Consider the following 22,101-nt stretch of genomic DNA (forward strand, 5'->3'; position numbering starts at 1 on the left):
TCAGTGCTCCATCCACTGTGCCACTCAGCTGCCCTTCTGTTATCTACCAGAGTTGAATTAAAAGAAGTAAGCACTGAGAAGACAGTTAAGGAAATTATATTATGTATAAAGGTACCATTAAAAATGAAAGCATATTAATCTGTATACATAAAGTAAAATATCAGGTGAATTTATAAAATAAAAGCTTATGTTCTTACAAGATGAAATTGAACAATTTATATATGCATATATTTGCATATATAGGACATATTTCAATACCTTACCATCAGATTATCATAAATTAAACAAAAAGATAAACAAGAATTTGTAGGCATAGAGTATTGAAAAGACTGGATTTAATAGATATGTGGAAATAATGTAAAAAAGGAAGGAAAGTTCATTTATTTCAAGTCCATATGGAATATATACTTTTTATCTTTTTGTCATACAGAAACAGACATAACTATGAATACCATGTTTATTGATCATGACAACAAAGATAAAAGTAAAGGTAGTAACCTGTCCAGAGAGGGGTCTATGTAGAGTTTAAAACCCAGTTTATTGAACAATAACTGGGTTAAAGAAGCAATAAAATTCACAGATTACCTAAAAAATAGTGGTAGCAAAAAAACTGTCAAAGTTTATGCAATGCAGCTAAGTATTACTTAAAGGCAAATTTATATCATATATATTGATTATGATTATGCAAAAAAATCTCATAGCAACCAAACCTTATGAAAAGACAGGAAAAAAATCATAGAGCAGATTGTTGTTGTTATTATTATTTTATGTTCATATTTTTCTTACCTTAAAATGAGACTAGAGATTATGATTTTATTTTGGATTTGATTCTTCATTTTGCTCACCCATATTTGTTGATATTTTTATTATATAAAGTATTTTCTTTTTTTGTAACTTTGTTTGTTTTTTTGGAGGGCGGTTGGGGTTAAGTAACTTGCCCAAGGTCACACGGCTAGTTTTTGTGTTAAGTATCTGAGGCTGGATTTGAACTCAGGTCCTCCTGACTCCAGGGCCAATGCTGTATTCACTGGGCCACCTGGCCACTCTTATATAAAGTATTTTCAAAAAATGCATGTTGGTCCTAAGGAGGATCAGGCAGGAGAAGATTGTACATTTGGCTCATCTCAGATGCATCACTACTACCACAATTGGAAAAACATTTGCATTCATAATCAGTTAATCAGGTCTAGATCAAGTGCCACTTTCTCTTTGAAGGCTGCCTCTTAGAATCTCTCATGCTCTTCTGAACCTTCTTATGTACTTCTATTACAGTTTGGTGCTTGTCTCAAACTTGCTACTAAATTGTAAACTTCTTGGAGACAGGGACTTTATTTTTCATCATTGTGTCCTCAGTCCACAGCATCATGCTTCCTTACCATATACCATATCCTGAGTGACTTTATTAGTTCTTATGGATTCATTTATGCAGATTCTAGTTCTATGCCTATATGAAGCCTTTCCTGATCCCTTGAGCTGCTATTGTTTCTCCAAATTAATTTGTATATATTTTGCATTGCATTTAACTTTCTGTGTATCTTGAAAGAAAGCGAGTTCTTTGAAGGCAGGATTTTTTTTTTTTTGTTTTTCAGTCCCTACTTCTGCTGTGGTATCTGGCACAAAATAGTTAATTAATAAATGCTTGTTGATTGATTATATTTTATTTTATTGTTTTTTGGAGGGGGGAGGGCAGGGTAATTGGGGTTAAGTGACTTGCCCAAGGTCACATGGCTAGTTTCTAGTTAAGTATCTGAGGCTGGATTTGAACTCACATCCTCCTGACTCCAGGGCCAGTGCTCTATTCACTGCGCCACCTAGCTGCCCCCTGATTGATTATATTTAATGAGTACTTTAAAATACATTTGTTGAATTAAGCTTAATAGTATATCAATAGTTATCTTTAACATGCAAAGGATATTAAGAATAATGTTACCATTCTAGATGAAATAAGAAATGAAGATATTTTAAGTTGTACCAGATTTGTATAGGATTGTTAACGTGAACAGTGACCACATTTTTCCATTAAATACAGTTAACAAAGCACAAGCAATTGTTTACTGCACATGTTCAGTTTATCCCGAAGAAAATGAAGTTGTTGTTAAAAAAGCCCTGGAACTTGGTGTCGAAGGGAATAATAAAGTACAACCTTATAGGTAAGGGGAAAAAAAGGATTCTTCTAATCTATCTTCACAAAGTAAAAATCTGATTTTTGTAGTAAATTGTATAAGACTCAGAACCTTCTTTTAGACCTCAATATGACTTAATAATATACATTTTATAACTCATTCTCTAAAACCTATTCCTTTTAGGGAGGACTGTGCTTTTACAGATCAATTTAAGGACCTGCAAATTTTTAGTGATCCCCAAATGGTATGATCTGGGGAAATTTTATGAATTTATGAAGGTCAGGAATCTCAAGAAAAATGATTTTAAAAAGTGGCAAAGAAGGTGCGCTAGCAGTACCAGATTTCAAACTATAAGGCAGGAATCATTTGTTTAAAAAATAAAGGTCAAGGAGACAGGGGATGGAGAAGTAGTAGTAACAGTTGAAGAGGCTATCTGAAGCAGCAGTCTTGTTTCTTTACTGCTGCTAGATAGGGGAGGTGGAGATTCAGAATCCAACCTTTTCTCCCTCTTCCTACTGGTGAGATTTTTTTAATCTTTAGTTACACTTGTGTCTCTTTGAACCTTGCCATCAAACACCATGACCAGCAATGTCACCAAGACTAACCCTCGTTCCATGAACTTCCATGTCTTCATTGGAAACCTCAAGACTCTGGTTGTAAAGAAAACTGATGTTGGGGTGGCCAGGTAGCACAGTGAGTAAGAGCATGGGCCCCAGTGTCGGGATGACCTGGGGATAGAATCTGGGCTCAGACACTTAGCACCCACCCAGAAACACCTGGCTGTGTAACCTTGAGCAAGTTACTTAACCCCAATTGCTTGGGGGTGGCCAGGTGGCTCAGTGAGTAAGAGCACTGGCCCCAGTGTCCAGATGACCTGGATCAAATCCGGGCTCAGGTACTCAGCAGCACACCCAGAAATAACTGGCCGTGTAACTTTGAGCAAGTTAATTAACCCCAGTTGCTTAAAAAAAAAAAAGGCTGATGTTGAAGCCATCTTCTTGAAGTATGGCAAGATCATGGGCTGCTCTGTTCATAAGGGTTTTGCCTTTGTTCAGTATGTCAATGAGCTAAATGTACATGCTGCTGTGGCAGGAGAGGATGACAGAATGATTGCTGACCAGATACTTGGTAGTAATCTGATTGTAGAGCCAAAAGTGAACCAAGGAAAAGCAGGTGTGAAGCATTCTGCAGTGGAGATGTACGATTCTTCCTTTGACCTGGATTATGATTTTCAATGAGATTATTATAACAGGATGTACAGTTACCCAGCACCTCCTCCCCCCATTGCTCATTCCATGGTACCCTCCAAATGCTAACGTGTATCAGGAAACACTTCCTGTAGAGACAAAAGTGATTTTAATTCCAAGGGTGGGCAGCAAGGCTCTTCATCCACATCTGACAAATTGAAAGGTGATGATCTTCAGACAATTAAAAAGGAGTTGACCCAGATAAAATAGAAGGTGAATTCTTTATTGGAGAGTCTGGAAAAAATGAGAAAGAGCAAAGCAAACAAACAGTAGAGATGAAGAATGATAAGTCAGAAGAGGAGCAGAGTGGCAGCTGCCTGAAGAAAGATGGGACTAATGTGAAGATGGAGTGTAAGGGGGGTGCAGATGAGGGGGCCCTATGGATGATGATGATAATGAAGATGGGGGGATGAGCAGCTGAAGGTGATCAAGGATGATGAAAAAGAAGCTGAAGGAGAGGATGACAGAGACAGTGCCAGTGGTGAGGATGACTCTTAAGCACATATTGGGGTTTTAGAACTCATTATTTCTTTACCTAGGCACTTGTCTTTGATCAGACTTTCCGCCAGTTCCTCTCCCTTAGTATCTTCCAGAACATGTTCACTGTTGTACCCAACTTCATTCTTCCCATGTTCATTAATTCTGCCCTGTGCCTAATCCCTTTGCCACTTCCTTCAATTCTCTTAGTAGTTATAGTAAGTCTCCTGTAATTTTACTCTTAATTTTGATACCTCTTTATGACTTAACAATAACAAGGATGTATGGTGGTTGTTTTTTTTTTTTTAAATAAGGGTCATTCAGTAGAACAGATTAGGCATATGACAGAAGAAAAGGAACAAGTGAACATAATGTTCAGTAAACCCAGTGATATCCCAGTTTCTAGAGTACACACACATACACACACAGATGCAGTAATATATATGTGTATAACTGTAAAATGAGGATAATACCACCAGCCTTGCAAGATTGTTGTGAGGATCAAACGAGATATTCATAAAGTGCTTTTGCAGTGTCTGGCACATAGTAGATTCTATGTAAAATTTTTCCCCTTCCCCTACCCCCTTGATCCTCTAGTTGGTTTATGATTTCACCTATTATATCTGTATCATATATCCATTTGGAGTTTATTTGGTATACTAGTCTATACCTAATTTCTTCCAGATTTTGTCAAACAGTGAGCCCTTACTCTAGTAACTGGGGTCTTTGGGTTTATTGAACATATTACTATGTTCCTTTTCTTTTCTCTGTTATATATGTAATCTTTTCTACTGATTAACCCTTATTTTTTAACCATTACCATTAATTTGATGACTCCTGCCTTACAGTTTGAGATCTGATACTAAGCTACCTTCTTTATCATTTTCCCCCCTAATTTTCCTTGAGATTCTTGACCTTTAGTTTCTCCAGATGAATTTTATGATTCTAGTTCTATAAAATCAAGTCTTTTGTAGTTTGATTGGCATGGCACCATATAAGGAAACTGATTTAGGCATTGTTTTTATTGTATTGGCACAACTACTCATTAGCAATCAGTATTTCTCCAGTTATTTAGATCCACAAAGCATTTTTATTTCTATAAAGTATACTGTATAGTTGTTTTTGCATGGTCATTGGCTGTGTGTACTAGATATTTTATACATCCTGTATTTACTCTGAATGGAATTTCTTTTTCTGTTTCTTCTTCCTGGGTTTTGAGTTTTTTTGGGTAATATGTAGACATGTTGATAATATATACATAAATTTATTTTATGTCCTGTAACTTTGTTGAATTTATTGTTTCAGTCAATTTTTAGGTAACTTTGTAGGATTCTCATTGCCTGAAAAATGTAATTTTCCCCATCTTTGCCCATATTTATTCCCTAAATTTCTCTTTCTCATTTTATTGCTATACTTAGTATATTTTAGTACTGTGTTAAATAATAGTGGTCATAATGTACATCCCTGCTTTACTCCTGATCTTACCAGAAAGACTTCTTGGGTTTTTTTTCTCTATTACATATAATAATTGCTCTTGACTTAATTAAGAAAAAGCCAGCTTTTTCCTATGCTTTTTTTCTCACAGAAATAGCTATTTGAATGTTGCTAAAAAGTCAAAAGATTTCAGAATCTACTGACATTTTAAATGCTTTTGATGTTATTAATGTGTTTTATTATACATATACATACATATATATGTATATAGTCTTCCTTACATTCAATCAACCTTGCATTCCTGTTATAAATCCAACTGGGTCATAGTATAGAATATTTCATATTTGTTGTAGCCTATTTGCTAATATTTTCTTTAATTTTTTTTGCATAAATGTTCATTAGAGATATTGTGCTATGGTTTTGTCTACTTTGTCTCTCCCTAATTTAGGGATCAAAACCATATTTATATCATAGAAATTGGGAGAGTCCCTTCTTATTTTTGCAAACAGTTTATGTAATATTGCAATTAATTATTCATTAAATGTTTGATTCACTTGTAAATCCTGTAGTTTTTTTTTGGAGAGGTCATTTATAGCATATTCAGCTTCTTTTTTTGTGATATTGGGTTATTTAAATAATCTCTTTCTTCTTTTGATTGTCTTAGATATTTTAAAAAGTATTCGTCCATTTCCTTGAAGTTAAGTGTTTTGTTGGTGTATAATTAGGTAAAATAGTTTCCTTTTCAATTGTTGTGAATTCTCCTTATTCATTTTTGACATAACTTAGTTTTTCTTTTAAGAATCACATTAGTTAATTGTTTATCTATTTTGTTCAGATTGTTTTTGTCCAGAATTTTTAAAAAAAGGCTCCTAGTTTTACTGAACATTTCAGTGGGGGTAATTTTTTTGCTCTTAGCTTTATTTATTTATTTATTTTTGGGAGGGCAATTAGGTTTAAATAACTTGCCCAAGGTTACATGGCTAGATTGTGTGTGTGTGTGTGTTAAGTATCTGAGGCCAGAACCGAACTCAGGTCCTCCTGACTCTGGGGCCAGCGCTTTAGTAACTGCGCCACCTAGCTGCCCCTGCTGTTAGTTTTGTTAACCTTGATTAAAAGAATTTCTTTAATTAAATCATATAAGTTAACTCTTTATCTTTGCCTCTGGTAATTATCTTCCAAAAAATGTCATTTTTATATTTAGAGATAAAAAGCCATAAAGATATTGTAAAGTATGATATAAATTTATGAAACCTTTTTTTAACCATGTAGGAATTTTTTGGACTAGGCTTTTTGTTTGATTAGTAAAGCATAGTGAAATTACTTTTATTTGCATTGAAATTTAGTTGAGAGAGTAGAATGATGTAGTTGAAAAAGTGTTCACCTTGGGGAGGAAGTTTTAGGTTCAAATTTTAGCTCTGCTATTTACTTTGTGACCATGGATCAGACTCTCGGAGTCTTGTTTTTCTCTTACTACCTCTCTTTCAGGACAGGTTGTAAAGAAAGTACTTTGTAAACCTTAAGATACAATGACTTGTTACTATTATTAATGGCAGCATATTTTCTTCTCAAATTTGAAGTTTTGACTACAGACTGTTTTTGTTTATATCTACTGCAGGCTGAGTCCTCCTGTCCTTCCACTGTGTTCTGTTAAAGAAATTCGTTCATCTATTGATAAATTTTTCAAAGTAGAACCATCTGAAATTACCAATGGTTGTTTCCTTGCTGTCCTAACAAGAGAGGTAAGTCTAAAAATGACCCCAACTTCACACTTTAATGTAGAAGTTTTCCCCAACAACTAAATTCAGCTTTCATAATCAGTTACACTTGGATTTATTTGTTGACAGCTTCCCTTGATCTTCCAGTGGAGGGTCAGTAATGAATTATCATTAGTGATTTACTTTTATAATTACAAGTAAATTTGGCTCCAGACATACTGGTCCAGTATTTTGTTCATTGTTCCCAGTAAGTTCTCCACTCTTGATTTATACCTTTGCTAAAGCTATAGCCACCGTTTAGAATGAATGCCATTTCCACATTTCTTTCAGTTGAATTTTATCTATCCTATAAGAATCAGCTCAAATTCCATCTCATCCATAAAGACTTTTTTTTTTTAATTCCTTCTCTCAGAAGAGATCTCAAGTGCCAAAGAATCACATCATAACTTACACATCTCATTCACTTTCCACTCTGGAGCTTATGTTATATTTGTTAGACTATCACTCCTATGGGTAGAAGCCATGTTTTATCCTTAGTATCACTGAGCTAGAGCTGGAAGGGAACCTAGACGACCACCCTTGTTGTATAGATGATGCCCCGGGAGTTTTTTATTTGATCCAGGTCACCAGGTAGTGGAAATCAGGTCCCAGGACTCGCAGGGCTGTGGACTTCCTGTTGTCCCACATTGCCTGTCACCTGTCAGGTCTCTTGCTTAGTACAATGTCTCACACACAATAGTTGCTCAATGTACTGGACTGAATTTTGCTGTCATGCTTTACTAAGATGAAATTGCAAGCATGGTAGTAAATGCTTCTATGTAAGACTCACTATTTCAGTTTATTATCACTGAGTTTCTTTTAGAGTTTTTAAGTTTAGCTAATAAGACATCAGAAATAGGTGTTAGTGTTAATAATGGTATATTACTAAACAGAATTTAGACATATTCCCCCCCACCATTTTTAACTTCTACTTTCAGTGAGAATGACACTCTCTATGAGGTCAGTCCTCTCCTATCCAGAGACAGGTCTATATCAGCTAATGTTCAGTACACAGATGAATTTCTCACTTTTATAATTACTATCCTTAATTGACATTGAGTATCATTCTTATGTCTCAGCCTTTTAGGGTATAAATGCCTTTATGGCAAGGATGGTCCTTTTTTTTTTTTTACTGTATTTTAAATGATGTAGTATTTATATTCAATATGGATCCAAAATAACTGGGGAGATCCTTATGCCTAAGGGCCAAAGACAGTACCAAAAAAATTTTGTCAAGTGTACTTTGTGCTAGTATTTTCATCTTTTAAGAAACAAAATAGGAAAAGAAATGACTGCAGTTTTTTTCTGCTAGTGGAGCATGGCACCTAAGAGTCATGTTTTTGTGTGGAGGAGAAAGAATGAATTTACAAACTACAAATCGGTTTCCATTGCATATCTGGAATGCACTCCTCCCCCCTACCTCCACCTTATAAGACTCCCTAGCTTCCTTCTACCCGAAGTCTTTCTTCATCCTTGTAGTTGCTAGTAATCTTTCCCTCTTGCAAATTTTTTTTTCATATACAATGTGTCACAAAATTCTTAGGACAATTTTAAACTATCAAAGTTTAAAATTATCCTTATGGAACACCCTTTATTTTGTATTGACTTGTGTGTATGTGTTGTATCCCATAATGGTACCCTGCTAACTTTTGGGAGGCTTTTAATGTTTACTGAAATGAGTTCATATTAAAGAACTTGTTTCTTAACTCTCATATATAATCTAGTGATTGTCTTTTTAGCTTTAGCTCTATGCTGGGTTGTTTTTTTTGCTTGTTTGTTTGCCTTTCAGTGTTGTACTTTTAACCTTGATTAGCTTCAGTGTTCATTTTTTCTCATATTCAAAAGTCATCTCCTTCATGAAACCTGTCCCGCTTACATAATCATTTAATCATTCTTATATAATATCTTTTATCTTCACCACTAAACTTCTCATAAAACAAAAACTATTAAAAACATTATTATTTTCCATTGTGACTTTGGTGTCCATTGTAGTAACAGTATCTTTTATAACTATCGATAATTTTGTATACAGTATCTTAAATAGCCTTCCATGAGATAGCTAGCATAAAGACACTTAGTCTTGGAGAACAAGTAAATGATGGAGCCAGGATTGGGAAGTTGCCATGTCTTCTCATTCCCAGATTGCTTCTCTTTCTACCAAATTATGCTGCCTTCCTTAAATGGGCTCTATCTTGTGTATGACCCAGTTGCTTTCTAATAAAACAAAGTATATTCTACCCTCAATTCAATCAAGACACTTTATAAACATTTGGTAAACTTCATAGCTTAATGAATAGAGCAGTACGCTTATAGATAGCAAAATGCTAGCAGAGAAAGATGAATGCTACATTGCCTCTATATGCTCCTTCAATAGTGATCTAAAACACTTTGCTACCTATCATCCGTTACATTTTGCAGCACATCATTAAAAGGGAATGTTGTGCTTTTCCATCTGTCTAGTTCACAGATTGGGAAATGGAAAACAGAGTCCAAGTCACTTGCTGAGTCCGAAGTCTGTGAATAAGTAGAATTGATCAATTACCATTCATCTGTTACTCTTGACCATATAGTATAATAAAGATAGTCATTTAAAAAATTTGCTGCTGAAATGATACATTTAAAATATTAGAGGTGCATCATTTAATAGAACACTTTTTTAAAAATTTCAGCGGGACCCATCAGAGACAGTGTCTGTCAAAGACGTTTTGGCACGTGCTGCAGCAAAGGGATTGCTAGATGGTATTGAGTTAGCCAAAACATCAAAAAGGGAGAAGAAGAAAAAGAAATCTAAAACAACACTGGCAAAAACTTCTATTAATGACAGCATGAGTACACAAATAAAAATTGCAGAGTTCCTGAACCGAGAATTGAGACCACATGTTAATCGTTCAGAGACATTAACAGCCAAAGCATGTCCTCCACAGAAAAATACAAATCAAACAAGTACTCCACAGAAAAAAACAGGCAAGATGCCCCCATATGCATTGATGCCTACATTTATGAAGAACATGCCTTCCACGTCCAAGGTATCAGAGAGACAGATGAGCACTATAAGGCCACGCCCTGAGGATAAAATGATTGCACTGAAACCTGTAGAGATTGTTTTGCCTCCAGTAATGATGTCATACTCTGGTTCCCCAGCCAACAAAAACCAAATTCCAGCGCATTTCTATTACCATTGGATTGGAGGCAAGACTGGTGCCTTACTTGCACCTTCAACATCCAAAAAATTGGAAAAACCTAAAGAAAACTTACCTTCCTCTGCAGTGAGGCATCCTCAACCATGGCTTTGATCATCACCTGTTATTTTCCTGGGGTCGAAGGGCAGAGTATTTTTCTACCAAGTTTTACCCTTCTCTAAAGGTTAAATATCCTAGCATAGATATTCATCCTTTAGGTCATCGAACCTCTACTGTGAATCTAAATGGGGCACTACATTCAGAGAATTAAGATAAGTGACAATAATGTAGCCCAGGAAATTAAGCAGAGTTCACCAAACTGGATAGTTTGGTACTTTTATCTATTTAGAAAGCAACAGTTGTAGATTCACTATCAGTTGTTAGACTTTTGTTACTTTTGTAACTTGGTCAATAGGACATCGGAGTTTTAAAAGAAACTTGAAGTAGTAGTATCTTACCTGAAGATAATTATCTTTTTATCTTACCCACCAAGTACATTTAAGAACTTAATTTTTAAGACAGTTATAGGAGTGTAGTTACAGAAAAGATGCTGGTCCCTCAGATGAAGTTTAAATTCTTATCTCAGCATGCATCTTATTGTAACTTTATAAGATAGCATGTTCAATTCAGCCTTTAAGCTGAACTTTTAATATTCAAAAGTTAGGGAGACTACTTGGTGCTGATAGTGAGATTGATTACAAACAGGAAAAGTAGGCGGTTCCAATGACCCCATGGGTTGTATAGAACAGATGTTCTTTTACACAGTGAAAAATACCTCTCATGTGGTGAACTTTCCAGGGTCCTGAGTTGGGTAAAATGGGCACAGCTATCTTTGACCACTTAGGTCAAATGCTTTTAAAAATAATGACTTAAAGCAAGTTTACTCCTGAATATTATCAATTCTAAGAAGATGTAAAATTGTTGAATCCAAGTAACATCTGGTTGAAGAAACCCCTAAAGATTTCTAGTTCCACTTAAGGATCGGTGAAATATGGAAACTACAAGTCATTTCAAACTGAAAACAATAATCAAACTTTGGCAAATCATTTCTGTTGCACAATCTGCTAAATTATATTATAGCATTTTGTTAATTATATCAAATGCCAATTCATCTTCCAAGTATTATCAACTGCCTACAAAGAATTAGTTTGATTGTCATTTCTGGGTCTACTAACTCTTTTCATCATGGCAACAGAAATTGTTTGACAGTAAGCAGAACAAGTTACAACTTTAGTGTCTTTTTTTTATATTGTTCAAAAAACATTTTCACAAAGTCTGAATTTCAAAGATGTTCTACACCCAAAGGTCAGTAGTGTTGAACAGTGCTGTGTAAATTACTCATTTCTAAATATTTAATTCAGGTGACTATAGAATTTTAAAATACCTTAGATAGTATAATTGTAGTAGCATGTGTTAAAATGAAATCTTAGGTATATATTTGGAAAAAAAAGGATTTTGATTTTCATTTTAATAAATTGTTTGCTATTTTAGTTGGAGGTTTATATTGTTTCATAGGTTAAATGTTAATGGAAAAAGGAATAAAAGGGTCCAATTTTTTTACACAGGAAAACACTGTTACTTGGAATCTTCAAAGGAAGAGCTATGTACTAATTATGATTTTTAAAAATGTCAAGGAGTACTGCAGTGTTCTTTTTATTTAACATCATGAATGTATAAATCACGAACCCCCAAATACCACAGTTGATCTGGTTACCATATGTATTCGTCCTCCCCTCTATAACTGGTTTAGAATTCTCAATGCTTCCATGAACCTGTTCTAGTTAAAAATCATATATTTCATCTTGGCAGCAACAAATCCATTATTTCCCATAGCTCTAGTATTCCATTTTTCCACTAGAAGTAATTCTAAGACTTTGTCTGATTACTCCAATGGGGGAAAAATAGATTTCTTCCACCATTATGAAGCAATTTAGGATACTTTTTCCAACGTCTGTTGCATCTGGTTTTTGTAATTCTGTTAGAACTTTTAGCTGTTTTTTTTTTTTTTAGCATTTCAAATAATATAAATCATTGCACTAAATTGTTTCCAATTTTTTTTCTGTATGTTTAGCATTATATAAACATTCTGAATTACACAGTTGTCCAATTAAACCTGAAAACTTCTTTGGAATGTAAACTTTTAATAAGTACATGATAAGCTTTTAATGATCAAACATTTATATACTTTTTTATAATGAAAAGAAAATACCACTTAGAAGTATATCCTACCTGGAGGCTAAGCCTGGGGCTTAGACATTGAGTCTTGCTGGTCTGGAAATGGGCTGCATACCCTAGTTTCTTATCAGCTTAGATTATGAAGATGTCAATTCATTGTTATCGTCAGTCAATCTATGTGAAGTCCTTTGGTCCTCTGTGAGACTTAAGCTGTTCACCCTTAGGTGCCCCCATGTTTAATGTGAGGGTGACAGAAATGTCTAGAATACCTCCATCAACTCTCGGTTGAGTTGTTATGTGTATTTGGTATTCCATCAGCTTATCTATAGGCAGTCACTGAACCAAGAGTTTTAAAGACTTAAATGTGAAAATGCTAATGACAGAGTGCTGGTCACACCAGGGAAGTGAAATACATTTTTTTCTTGAATTTCCTTGACAAAAAAGTTGAATTTTAAGGCTAAACTTGAAATGATATGTGGCACTAGCAATCAGAAGGAGGTTTTCAGAGGACATTTTGTGGAATGAGTATTTGTGGCTTAGAAAGATATAGAAGTATGAAAAAGCACAGGGAAGACTGTTTTATTGATTATCCTAGTCCCTTAGCTCTTTTGTGTTATGGTGTGATATCACAATTATCCAAGTGAGAAACTTGATAGGTTTTTTTCCCCTAAAAATTACATTTGATTTTCATGCTCAGAAATGACTACTAGCTCTGGATCTCAGGTTCTCATGGTAAGTGAAAGATTAATACTTCCTATTCTTAACCAGATAATACTTCTTAATCTCAGCTAACAACATTTAAAAAAACCAAAACAAACTTTTACTTTAGCTCCTACTAACTGCATGGCCCTATGCTAGAAGCTAGAAATGCAAAGATGAACATTGCAGCAGATGGCGACGTGGAGGGACATAGTCCAAACATGGAGGACGGACAGTCTATGGGAAAGTGCTAAGTAGCAGAGGACTAGAAGAGTTCAGAAAATAGCCAGTCCTCCAATTTGTATTTCATCAGATGATAGGCACTAAAGGCTTTTGAGCAAGGTAGTGACATGATCAGACTCAGGCATTAAGCAAATTATTTTGGCAACTGTGTGAAGGATGGATCAAAGATGAGAAAGACTAGGCCAGTGACAAGGCTGTTGTTAAATTAATTTAGGGAGAAGGGTGGTGTTTGAAGTGGAAAGAAGAGGTCCGATGTGAGAGCTCCCGTGGAAGTAAAATACAGGGATTGAGGGAGAGGGAAGAATCAAGGATGACAGCTGTAAGCCCGGGAGGAGAGGACAGCCTTTAGCAAAAATAGAGATGTTAAGCAATCAGCTGAAAATACAGACCTGGAGCTCAACAGAGAAACAAAGATTGGTTAGCTAGATTTGACAGTCATCTATCTAAAGGTGATAATTGAGATGGAAGATGAAATTGCCAAGGGAGAAAGTGTACAGATGAGACAAGAGACCGAAGGACAAAACCTTTGTGGGATACTTACATTTCAGGCTGGCAATAAAAAGATGAACCAGCAAAGACTGAGAAGGTAAAAGCTGAGGATCAGAAAAGTGTTGTCATTGAAGTGAAGATAGGAAAGAGTAAGAAAAGATGTCATATTAAAAGAGTTTCACGAGCTACAGAATGACTCAAAGAAAATAAGAACTTAGATAAAGGCTATTGGTCTTTGGCAATTAAAAGAAGACCAGATTTCTTGCAGATAGTAGGTGCAATAGAGTACTTATCATAGCTAGACTGGAGGAGGAAACAAGGACCACTCTTTGTAGAATTTTAATGTAAGAATTACTTTGGGTTCTCTGCCCAAATATTATCTGTCCCATTTGGCTGCTAAATGTGTACCACACTAGCATTTTAGTTTTATCTGGGAGAAGTGGCAAGAAATTTAATTGAAGCCTTCATCTGTGATTAAATATGAAAAAAGATAATAGCAGACATCTTTACATTACTAAATTGATGTTTCAAAAGCAGTTCAATTTTGGAGAAGATTTTGAAATAAAATAGCCAACATGAACTAAATGTGTTTAGGCTTCTGTCCCCCCAAATATAACTTTAAGTTATTTCAGATAAATGAGTCAAACATTTTATGCAGCTAAGTTTATTCTCACAACAAATTACATTTAAATGTGTAAAAGTGGTCAACAGCAAAAGGAAAAAATAAAGGAAAGCAAAGGTTTCATTTTGGAATAAGCTGCTTTGATTAGAAGTGAGCTCTTTAAAATGATAAACTGTGAGCAAGTGTCCTATCCTGAAGTTCTACCTTCCTTTTGCTAACTAAACACCTGTTTGAGCCATATATTAAGATAACTAAGCTTGTTGAACACAGAACTAATAATGTTTTTAATATTAAAGCTGAACTACCATCAGCTTTGGTAATAAAAGCTCTTCTAAAAGGGTCTAAGAAACATTTTGTTTGCTATACAGGAAAAGGAAAAAAGAATTAGGGTTTGTAGCAAATTAGTGCAGGATAGTCTTACAACTTTCCATTTTCAGAATAGAGGGTGGGTTTTTTTAAACTCTTAAGATGTTGCTGTGCCCACAGTTTATTATCTAAAAACTCATTTTAATGGAAGTGGGATTAATAACCCATCATGCATTTTAAAATAGTATTCTAATTAGTTGTAGATGGTCTTATATCGAGGTGGGAAAAAAGGGGCATGTATACAATCATAAATGAAACAGCAAGTTATTTTAAAGGACACTAAAAGGTACAACTTAGTGTTTCAGTCTGCAAAGTAAAAAGCTTAAGCTATAGACGGTGTTGGCTACATTTTCCTTGTTCTCAAGGAGCATATTATGAGGTGGTATGTCTGCATCTATCTTTCTAATTGCTTTTTAAAAAATAAAAGAAATGAACTTTACACATTTTGCCATTTCTTCTACATACTCCAATAAAAATATGACTACAAATCATTACAAAACCACCTTTTAGGTAACCTATAATACACGGAGATTACTTAGAGCTGGATACATTGTGAAATAATGTCCAGTAAAGATAATACATTAACATAATAATGCAGTATATTTCAGTAAAAATAGAATAAATAAAATAAAAATATTTTAAGCTGTATTTAACAGGTTAATTCAAAAATGACACAAGACATACAAGGCATAGTGCACATGGCTGCCTGCTTACAGAATCACTAGATAGAAAGAATGCATAGATAACTGAAGTGTCACTACAACATTGGGTAAAACTGGTATTCTCCCTCTCTCTCGATCTCACACTCACACACACAAGCAAACACACACACATACACACTTCACACATACTTTTTGGCCATGGCAGAAAGTGTCTGAACATACTGTTTAAAATAATCAGTTTTATAAAATTAATTAGCATTTAGGTAAATATGCAAAGCTATTTTAAAAGCAAAATATCTGCAAATATGTTTTCATATGTAATGTCTATTATTTGTCTTAATGCTTCCTATAATTGCATATATATAGAAATCAGTTTGTTGCTCAAAGCTAGCTCAATGTTCTTGATCCTGACAACAAAACAAATACCTTGAAAATAAAGAAAAATGAACTCTCAGTTCTGATGGAATTTTTCCAAATCAAAGTGGCTTATTTGATTTTGTTGTTGTTGTTTCATAGTGAATGTCATTTTGCCTTGGAAATCACCAAGTTGGAATGTCAACATGATGGAATTCTGGGTGGAATTTTGAACAGGAACTTCTTAAAAGGACATAGTCAGGGCTTTCATAATTTAGAATTTACTTCTAGATTCATTGGTCATTTCAGGTGGTAAATTCCAGTAGGGGCCAGAATTATTAAGTGCGAACTACCCAGCTAGTGATCTGGAACTCAGTGGATTCCATTAGTTGGGGATTTGGAATAAAATGCTCCCATTTCCAGAGTTAACAATAATGCCTAACATTAGAAGACCAACCACCAATTGCTTTAAAAACTAATTACAATGTAGTAAGCAGCAGAATGAAGTCCTAATTTTCAATTTACTGACAAGTCACATAGATTAAGTGAACCATGTAGATAGAAGTATCTACATTCCCCAAGACGTTTCCCCAGAACAGGTGTATGGGTGAGTAGGGAAATTCATGTAGCTCCTGCTTCTACTCTACACATTATTTTTTGGGGGTGGGAGACTCTCTACAGTAAATTCTTCTACATGAATATACTCATCATCATCTGGACCTATTTTCCCCTTGTTTATTTATAGGAATTCCAGAATTGCCTGAAAATGAATTTTTCCATTCTTTTTCTTCTTCTTTTTTTTTTTTTTTGCATTTGCCCTCAGGCTTTTGAAAGGACTCTTATGACTCGTGTGGAGACAGCCTGATAGAGTAGAAAGGACACTGAAATAAGAGTCAGGAACACCTGGGTTGGCGTCCAGGCTCTCTCACTAACTTGGCCTCAGGCAAGTCACAACTTATCTGGAATTCAGTTTCCCCCCCAATCTGTCACCAGTTTTGTCTGTCTCACAAGGTTATTATGATGCTCAAATGAGGTAATGACTGAAAAATACTTTGAAAGGTTTTAGGTATGTTACAAATATACAGGATTAATATACTGCTGTAATTGGTGAAAGAAATAAAATTTGATGTTCCAAACTGAACATAGATGACCAATATTTAGATTAATCACCTTGATAATGTCCTTTTGAAATAACAGCATCAATAAGTCTAGATTGTTCTGTCTGTTCAGTTAAGAAGTCACATGTGTAGATAGAAACAAATAGGCAGAAAATATTGGGCAAGTACTTTTTGTTCTAGCATACCTAGAAATATTTTGTTCTAATCTGAAATAAAAAAATATTTCAAATTTTAAAATAATTGAAAGAAACCAAAAGAAGGAGGAAAAGCACCTAATAGTGATATGGAAATCTATATATCCTGTTCTTCAATGCACAAATTTGATATAGTTACTGCTATATGAAAAAATACGATAGCAGAGATTTCTAAGCAAAATGTAGTCAACTAGACTGAGCCAGGTGCAGAATCTCAATGTAATACCAGCTAAAAGGTGGTTAATGCAGATGAGACCTCACCACATGGTGAAATCTAAATGTATGTGAATAACATTGTGTGAATGGCATTCCTTCAATTATAATTTGCATAATAGATCAAGATCAAACTCTAAGGATGAAAAGGTATAGATAGGTGGATTTCATTTTAACGGTGTTTACATAGAGAATGACTGTACTGAGCTACAGTAAATAGCTAACATTCTCTAGTTGCATTGTTCAGTGTAAGGCAGAGTATTGGAATACGTCCCACCCAAAATGCATCACACTTTCATTTTACTGTTCTCATTTTTTAGTTAGTTTGAAAATCATCTGATGGAAGTAGTTGTCCTTTAGGCTGACTTTTTTGATTCCTCAAAATGATGCAATTTGACAATTTTCGAGCTTAATTTCCCCCTCCCCTCCAACATCATAATACATAAACAGTAGTCGACATAAAAGGGTGTCCATGGTTCAAAAGCATGTCAAACAAAGCTGTCAGGTGGTTTCTAGACCAACGTCAACAAACAATTTTGTCAACAAACAGATGTTATTTTGTAAGAAACAAAACCAAACAAAAAAATCTTGTAATTCTATCCTACAGGAATTCAATGCTAACTATATGTAGTATCTAGTCCAGTGTTGCAAACAGGGCAAAGTGCTGAAGGACTTTAAAGTTCCTGCTCAAAAAAGACAGTGAAACAATGACCTCAGGCATCCTTCACTCCGAGGACTCAGCCTTTAGTTTACTAGGAGGGGTGTGGCCACCTTGTTCTCTTGTGTGTGTGTGTGTGTGTGTGTGCGAATTTAGGTCCTGTTCAGAATATTTACAATAACAGACCTTCCACCGCTCATGATGTAACTCACTGACAGCAAAAAAATTATTCATGCTTCTTTTCATATCACATGATGGTGGCAAGGACGAGAGAACATGCTTGTCTAACATTGTTTCGTTAAGGATTTATTTTCTGAAGACAAAGCATCAGCAATTGAATGGAAGGCAAAATAGTTCATGTTTCTGTAGTATATGTAGCTACTAGATCTTCAGGTAAGTATAACACAATCCTTTAATGTGTGCAGTTATGGTGTTTCAGTAACAGGACGTTTCTGTTTCAAAGTGTCTATGAGAGATAAGACGCCTCGTTTTACGTTGGTTGTGACTCTTCTGGTCACTGAGTCCGCTGGAGGAGGGGGTGGCCGAACTTTCTGTGAAGGAGGTCGGGCAACCAAGCACTTCTGATACCGTAACTGCAAGTAAAGAAAAAAGAAAACATGTTCTATGATGGTTAGTAATGTATAGACATTCCTTGTGTTCATTTCCTTGGTATATGTTAAATTCATTGCAAATAATTGACCCTCAAATATTAAGACTTAGTTCCTCAAAATAAATCCAGTGACCTGTCCAGTTTTACCAATCCCAAAATTCTAAAATAGTTATTTTGACACAGCCTTTCTTACTCATCACCACCAAATATACATACATACATACTTATATATGTACACACATAAACATATTCTATAATAGATCTTACAAAGAATATTCAAAGACAATTAAGCCCAATAAATTTGCTTTGAGACTATTTACCAGTGTCACCCCTATGGTTCCTACCCATTTATCTACCTTTTATGGCTCACTGTATGTTAACTTGAGCAAATACAGCCACCTGCCTAGGACAAGGATACCACATAGTCATAGTAGGATGTAAGCTCCATGAGGACAGGGACCATTCTGTTTTGTCTTTGTTTCACCTAGCATCTCATACAGTGGCTTGTATGGAGTAGATATTTGATGTTTATTGAATTGAATGGGTTTTCTATGAAAACTAAATTAAAAATAAAAGAGGAGAATTACAACGCAACTAAATTTCTCATTAGTCTACAAAGACCAGTAGCCTATTTAATGGATTTCATTCTTTAACAAAGAATGGGGTATGGTTTAGCATTTTAGTAACTCTCAGCTTATTCATAAGCTATTTACAATACTCCAACCTAATGGATTAATGAAAAAAAATTAGTATTAAATGCAGTGGACAGTTTTGCACAGATATATAACAACAGGCCTCACTGCTATTTTTTTTCTGATTTAATGAAAAGATCAAATGTATTTTTCAAAGGTGGGTTAAAGTTGGAAACTTTACTTACTTTTTTTCTCCTAATCAAAACCTTTTAAACAATGCAGTGCTGGCTTTAGAACAAATTATCTTTTGAAAGCATCATGACATAGAGGATAGAGATTTATTCTCAGAATCAGAGAAAGTAGAGTTCAAGTTCTATTTCTCAGATATATTCCTTGGTGACTATGGGTGAACAACTTCACCTCTCTGGGCATAAGGTAACTCTCTGAGGTTAAATTGCAAAGCAGGAACTGATTTGCATGGAGAGAGGGAATTTAGTCACTCAAAGTTCCCTATATGCCAATGAAGTGACTCAGTTGGTTAAAAAAGAAATAAAGAAGATAGAAAACAACAGTAAAGTGGTCTAACAAGCCAAAGTATAGGAGAGATGCCTGTGGATTTGGCAGGCAATTTGAGTTCAAAGCCCAGCTGACTCCCTGTCTGACTCAAAGCAAGTCACTTGAAATCTGAGCCTCAGTTTCCTCATCTGTAAAATAAGGAATCTTAACTAGATGCTGCAAATCTATCATGTTATAATCCTAAAACTGTAAGATTCTGGGAGCACGGTTTACAGGCACCTTGCGTGTTCTGGGATCAGCCACATCTAATCCAATTCAATATTTATCAAATGCTTACTGTTTATGTACAAAGTATTTCCTAAGCATCCTTTGCTTTAAAATTAAAGTTTCTTTCCTTATTTTTGAGGCAGGGGGGGATTATGGGCATGGAATATTGAATATATTGTCACATATGGTTGATGTGTTGACTAGTTTTGCCAAGTTGCTTTTTTTTGTTTTTTTGTTTTGTTTTTAAACCTTTAAAAATTTTTTGTCAATAAACGTGACTCTCACTGGGCAGGAAAGAAAGGTGGGTTAATTTAATTTAATTCAGAATTAAACATGATGAGAAAACAAAAAACATGCAAAAATAGAATGCAATTAAAGTTGTTTTAAAGAATAAGTCCACAAATGAATTTCCAGAACTTTTATTCTGATATCTATGCTACAGATGCTGAGATTAACTTCAGCCTTTTAAGTTTACAAGAACTGGACATTCAGCTGTATGGTCTCTTGTTTGCATCAATAGGAAAATGGCTGATTTGGAGATGCTGGGGTGGAAGTAACAGAAAAAGGAGGAAAGTTGCCTTCAATATGTTTATGGATAAACCTCCTTAGAAGGGCTTACACTGGGCTGATTTTCAGCAGCTTCAGTTGGTGAATTAAGGCAATGAAACACTCAAGTAAGTGACCATAAATTCTCTATAAAAACAAACAAAAACTACTTTGCTTCTAGACAGGGAAAAATTGGATTTGGGAATCTGAGAAAGCAAATTGCTGAAATCAGTTAATGAAGTTAAGACTTCCCTAAGTGCTGCATAGCTAGAATCAAGAGTTTTAATCTTATGACTAAATCTTTAATCTTATGACTAAAGTGGTCTGCTTGAGTCATCTTATTCAATATTTCAGTATAGCGCTCAGCATCCAGTTGTGCTTCTCTGAGTGATGCCACTTGTCCTCATGCTTTCTAATTTGTTCTTCACTCTCTCTTGCCTAGCCATTTAATTCCTCATGAGGTATCCTCCTTCCCAAACTCTTCCCAATCTGTTCTTGAAGTCAGTTATTCTTTAGAGTAAGAGGCAGCAAACCAATGTTTTTAACCATAGCCCCACCTCAAGTAGAATCTGATCAGACAGAGGGAAATTGAAATAGAGGAAAGTGGGCCAAGGCCTTGTATGACTCATATCCCCTCTCACTTTGTACATTTCCAGGTTTGCACTTGAATTTACTTCTACTTAGTTTTAGATACTAACTGTATTCCCGCCAATTAATTACACAGATTGCCTTTTGGAAAGAACTAAGCAACCCCAAGATAGCACTGATCAAAAGTGAAGAATGGAAAAAAAAAGACCAGTTGGGATGAAAAATGTGTGTTAGCAGTTTTCCATCATACAACATAGTATGTTCAAATAATATGCACTTGTTTACTCTCTTAAATCATGGACTAAAACCAAATATCTCTACCAGAAATGCCAAATGCCAAGGAAGGAAGGAAGAGAGAGAGATAAAGAAATAAGGGGAGAAAATCTGTGTGATTATACTTAGGTCTAGAAAATTAAATGTTATCTTTTAGTTGACTAGCAAATCTAATCTTTAATAAAAACTTTACATTCATGACTGCAGATGCAGTTCCCTCTATTTACAGTTAAATGCCAGTTAACTGTTCAGTTGCTGATCATTCAGGTCTTTGGCTTCTCTCTACCACCAGGCTGCCTAACTATTTTACTATCAGTAGTTTTAACACTGGAAGTAATGGCAGTAAAATTTAAAGCTGTAAATTATGCTCTTTGTCTAAATCATCCTTGTTGAGAGGGTCTGGTGGGAGCAGAAGTGAAATATACTGAAATAAAGTTTAGGTTTGTTACAGATGCATTCTTTTATGACCTTCTTCTTGCCCATTACACAGACCTGGCTTTTAATCATGTTTTCATATATGCTTTGAGGATATACTTGGAGTTTTTTCTTAAAATTAAACATTTTGGAGAGCTAGCTGAACCAGCCTCCAAATTCCAAGTGAAGTCCTCCATTTTTTTGGGGGGGGGCAGTATTTTAGTTTATAAAAGCATAAATGAACTGCT

At 35.0% G+C, this 22,101-nt stretch overlaps 2 protein-coding genes and 1 pseudogene across 15 annotated transcripts in view; 2 read left to right on the forward strand and 1 right to left on the reverse strand.

The window, feature by feature from the left end:
- The window catches only part of NSUN7 (NOP2/Sun RNA methyltransferase family member 7), a 56,919-nt gene extending 44,864 nt beyond the window's left edge, over window positions 1-12,055 (forward strand). For all 4 annotated transcript variants that reach the window (XM_069105126.1, XM_069105127.1, XM_069105125.1 and 1 more), the window contains 3 exons: window positions 2,030-2,150; window positions 6,897-7,020; window positions 9,705-12,055. In XM_069105126.1, coding sequence (XP_068961227.1) covers window positions 2,030-2,150; window positions 6,897-7,020; window positions 9,705-10,328 — 869 coding nt within the window. In that variant the 3' untranslated portion in view covers window positions 10,329-12,055. The remainder of the gene's footprint in view (window positions 1-2,029; window positions 2,151-6,896; window positions 7,021-9,704) is intronic.
- LOC138174689 (heterogeneous nuclear ribonucleoprotein C-like) lies at window positions 2,702-3,988 on the forward strand (annotated as a pseudogene).
- A 2,413-nt stretch (window positions 12,056-14,468) lies between the features above and the next one.
- Window positions 14,469-22,101, reverse strand: part of APBB2 (amyloid beta precursor protein binding family B member 2) — a 420,856-nt gene continuing 413,223 nt past the window's right edge. For all 11 annotated transcript variants that reach the window (XM_069105116.1, XM_069105115.1, XM_069105114.1 and 8 more), the window contains one exon: window positions 14,469-18,600. In XM_069105116.1, the coding sequence (XP_068961217.1) occupies window positions 18,433-18,600 (168 nt within the window). In that variant the 3' untranslated portion in view covers window positions 14,469-18,432. The remainder of the gene's footprint in view (window positions 18,601-22,101) is intronic.

Source organism: Petaurus breviceps, unplaced genomic scaffold, assembly GCF_028583685.1.
Source record: "Petaurus breviceps papuanus isolate PSGF00001 unplaced genomic scaffold, PetGlider_PUasm1.0 76, whole genome shotgun sequence".
NCBI lineage: Eukaryota > Metazoa > Chordata > Mammalia > Diprotodontia > Petauridae > Petaurus > Petaurus breviceps.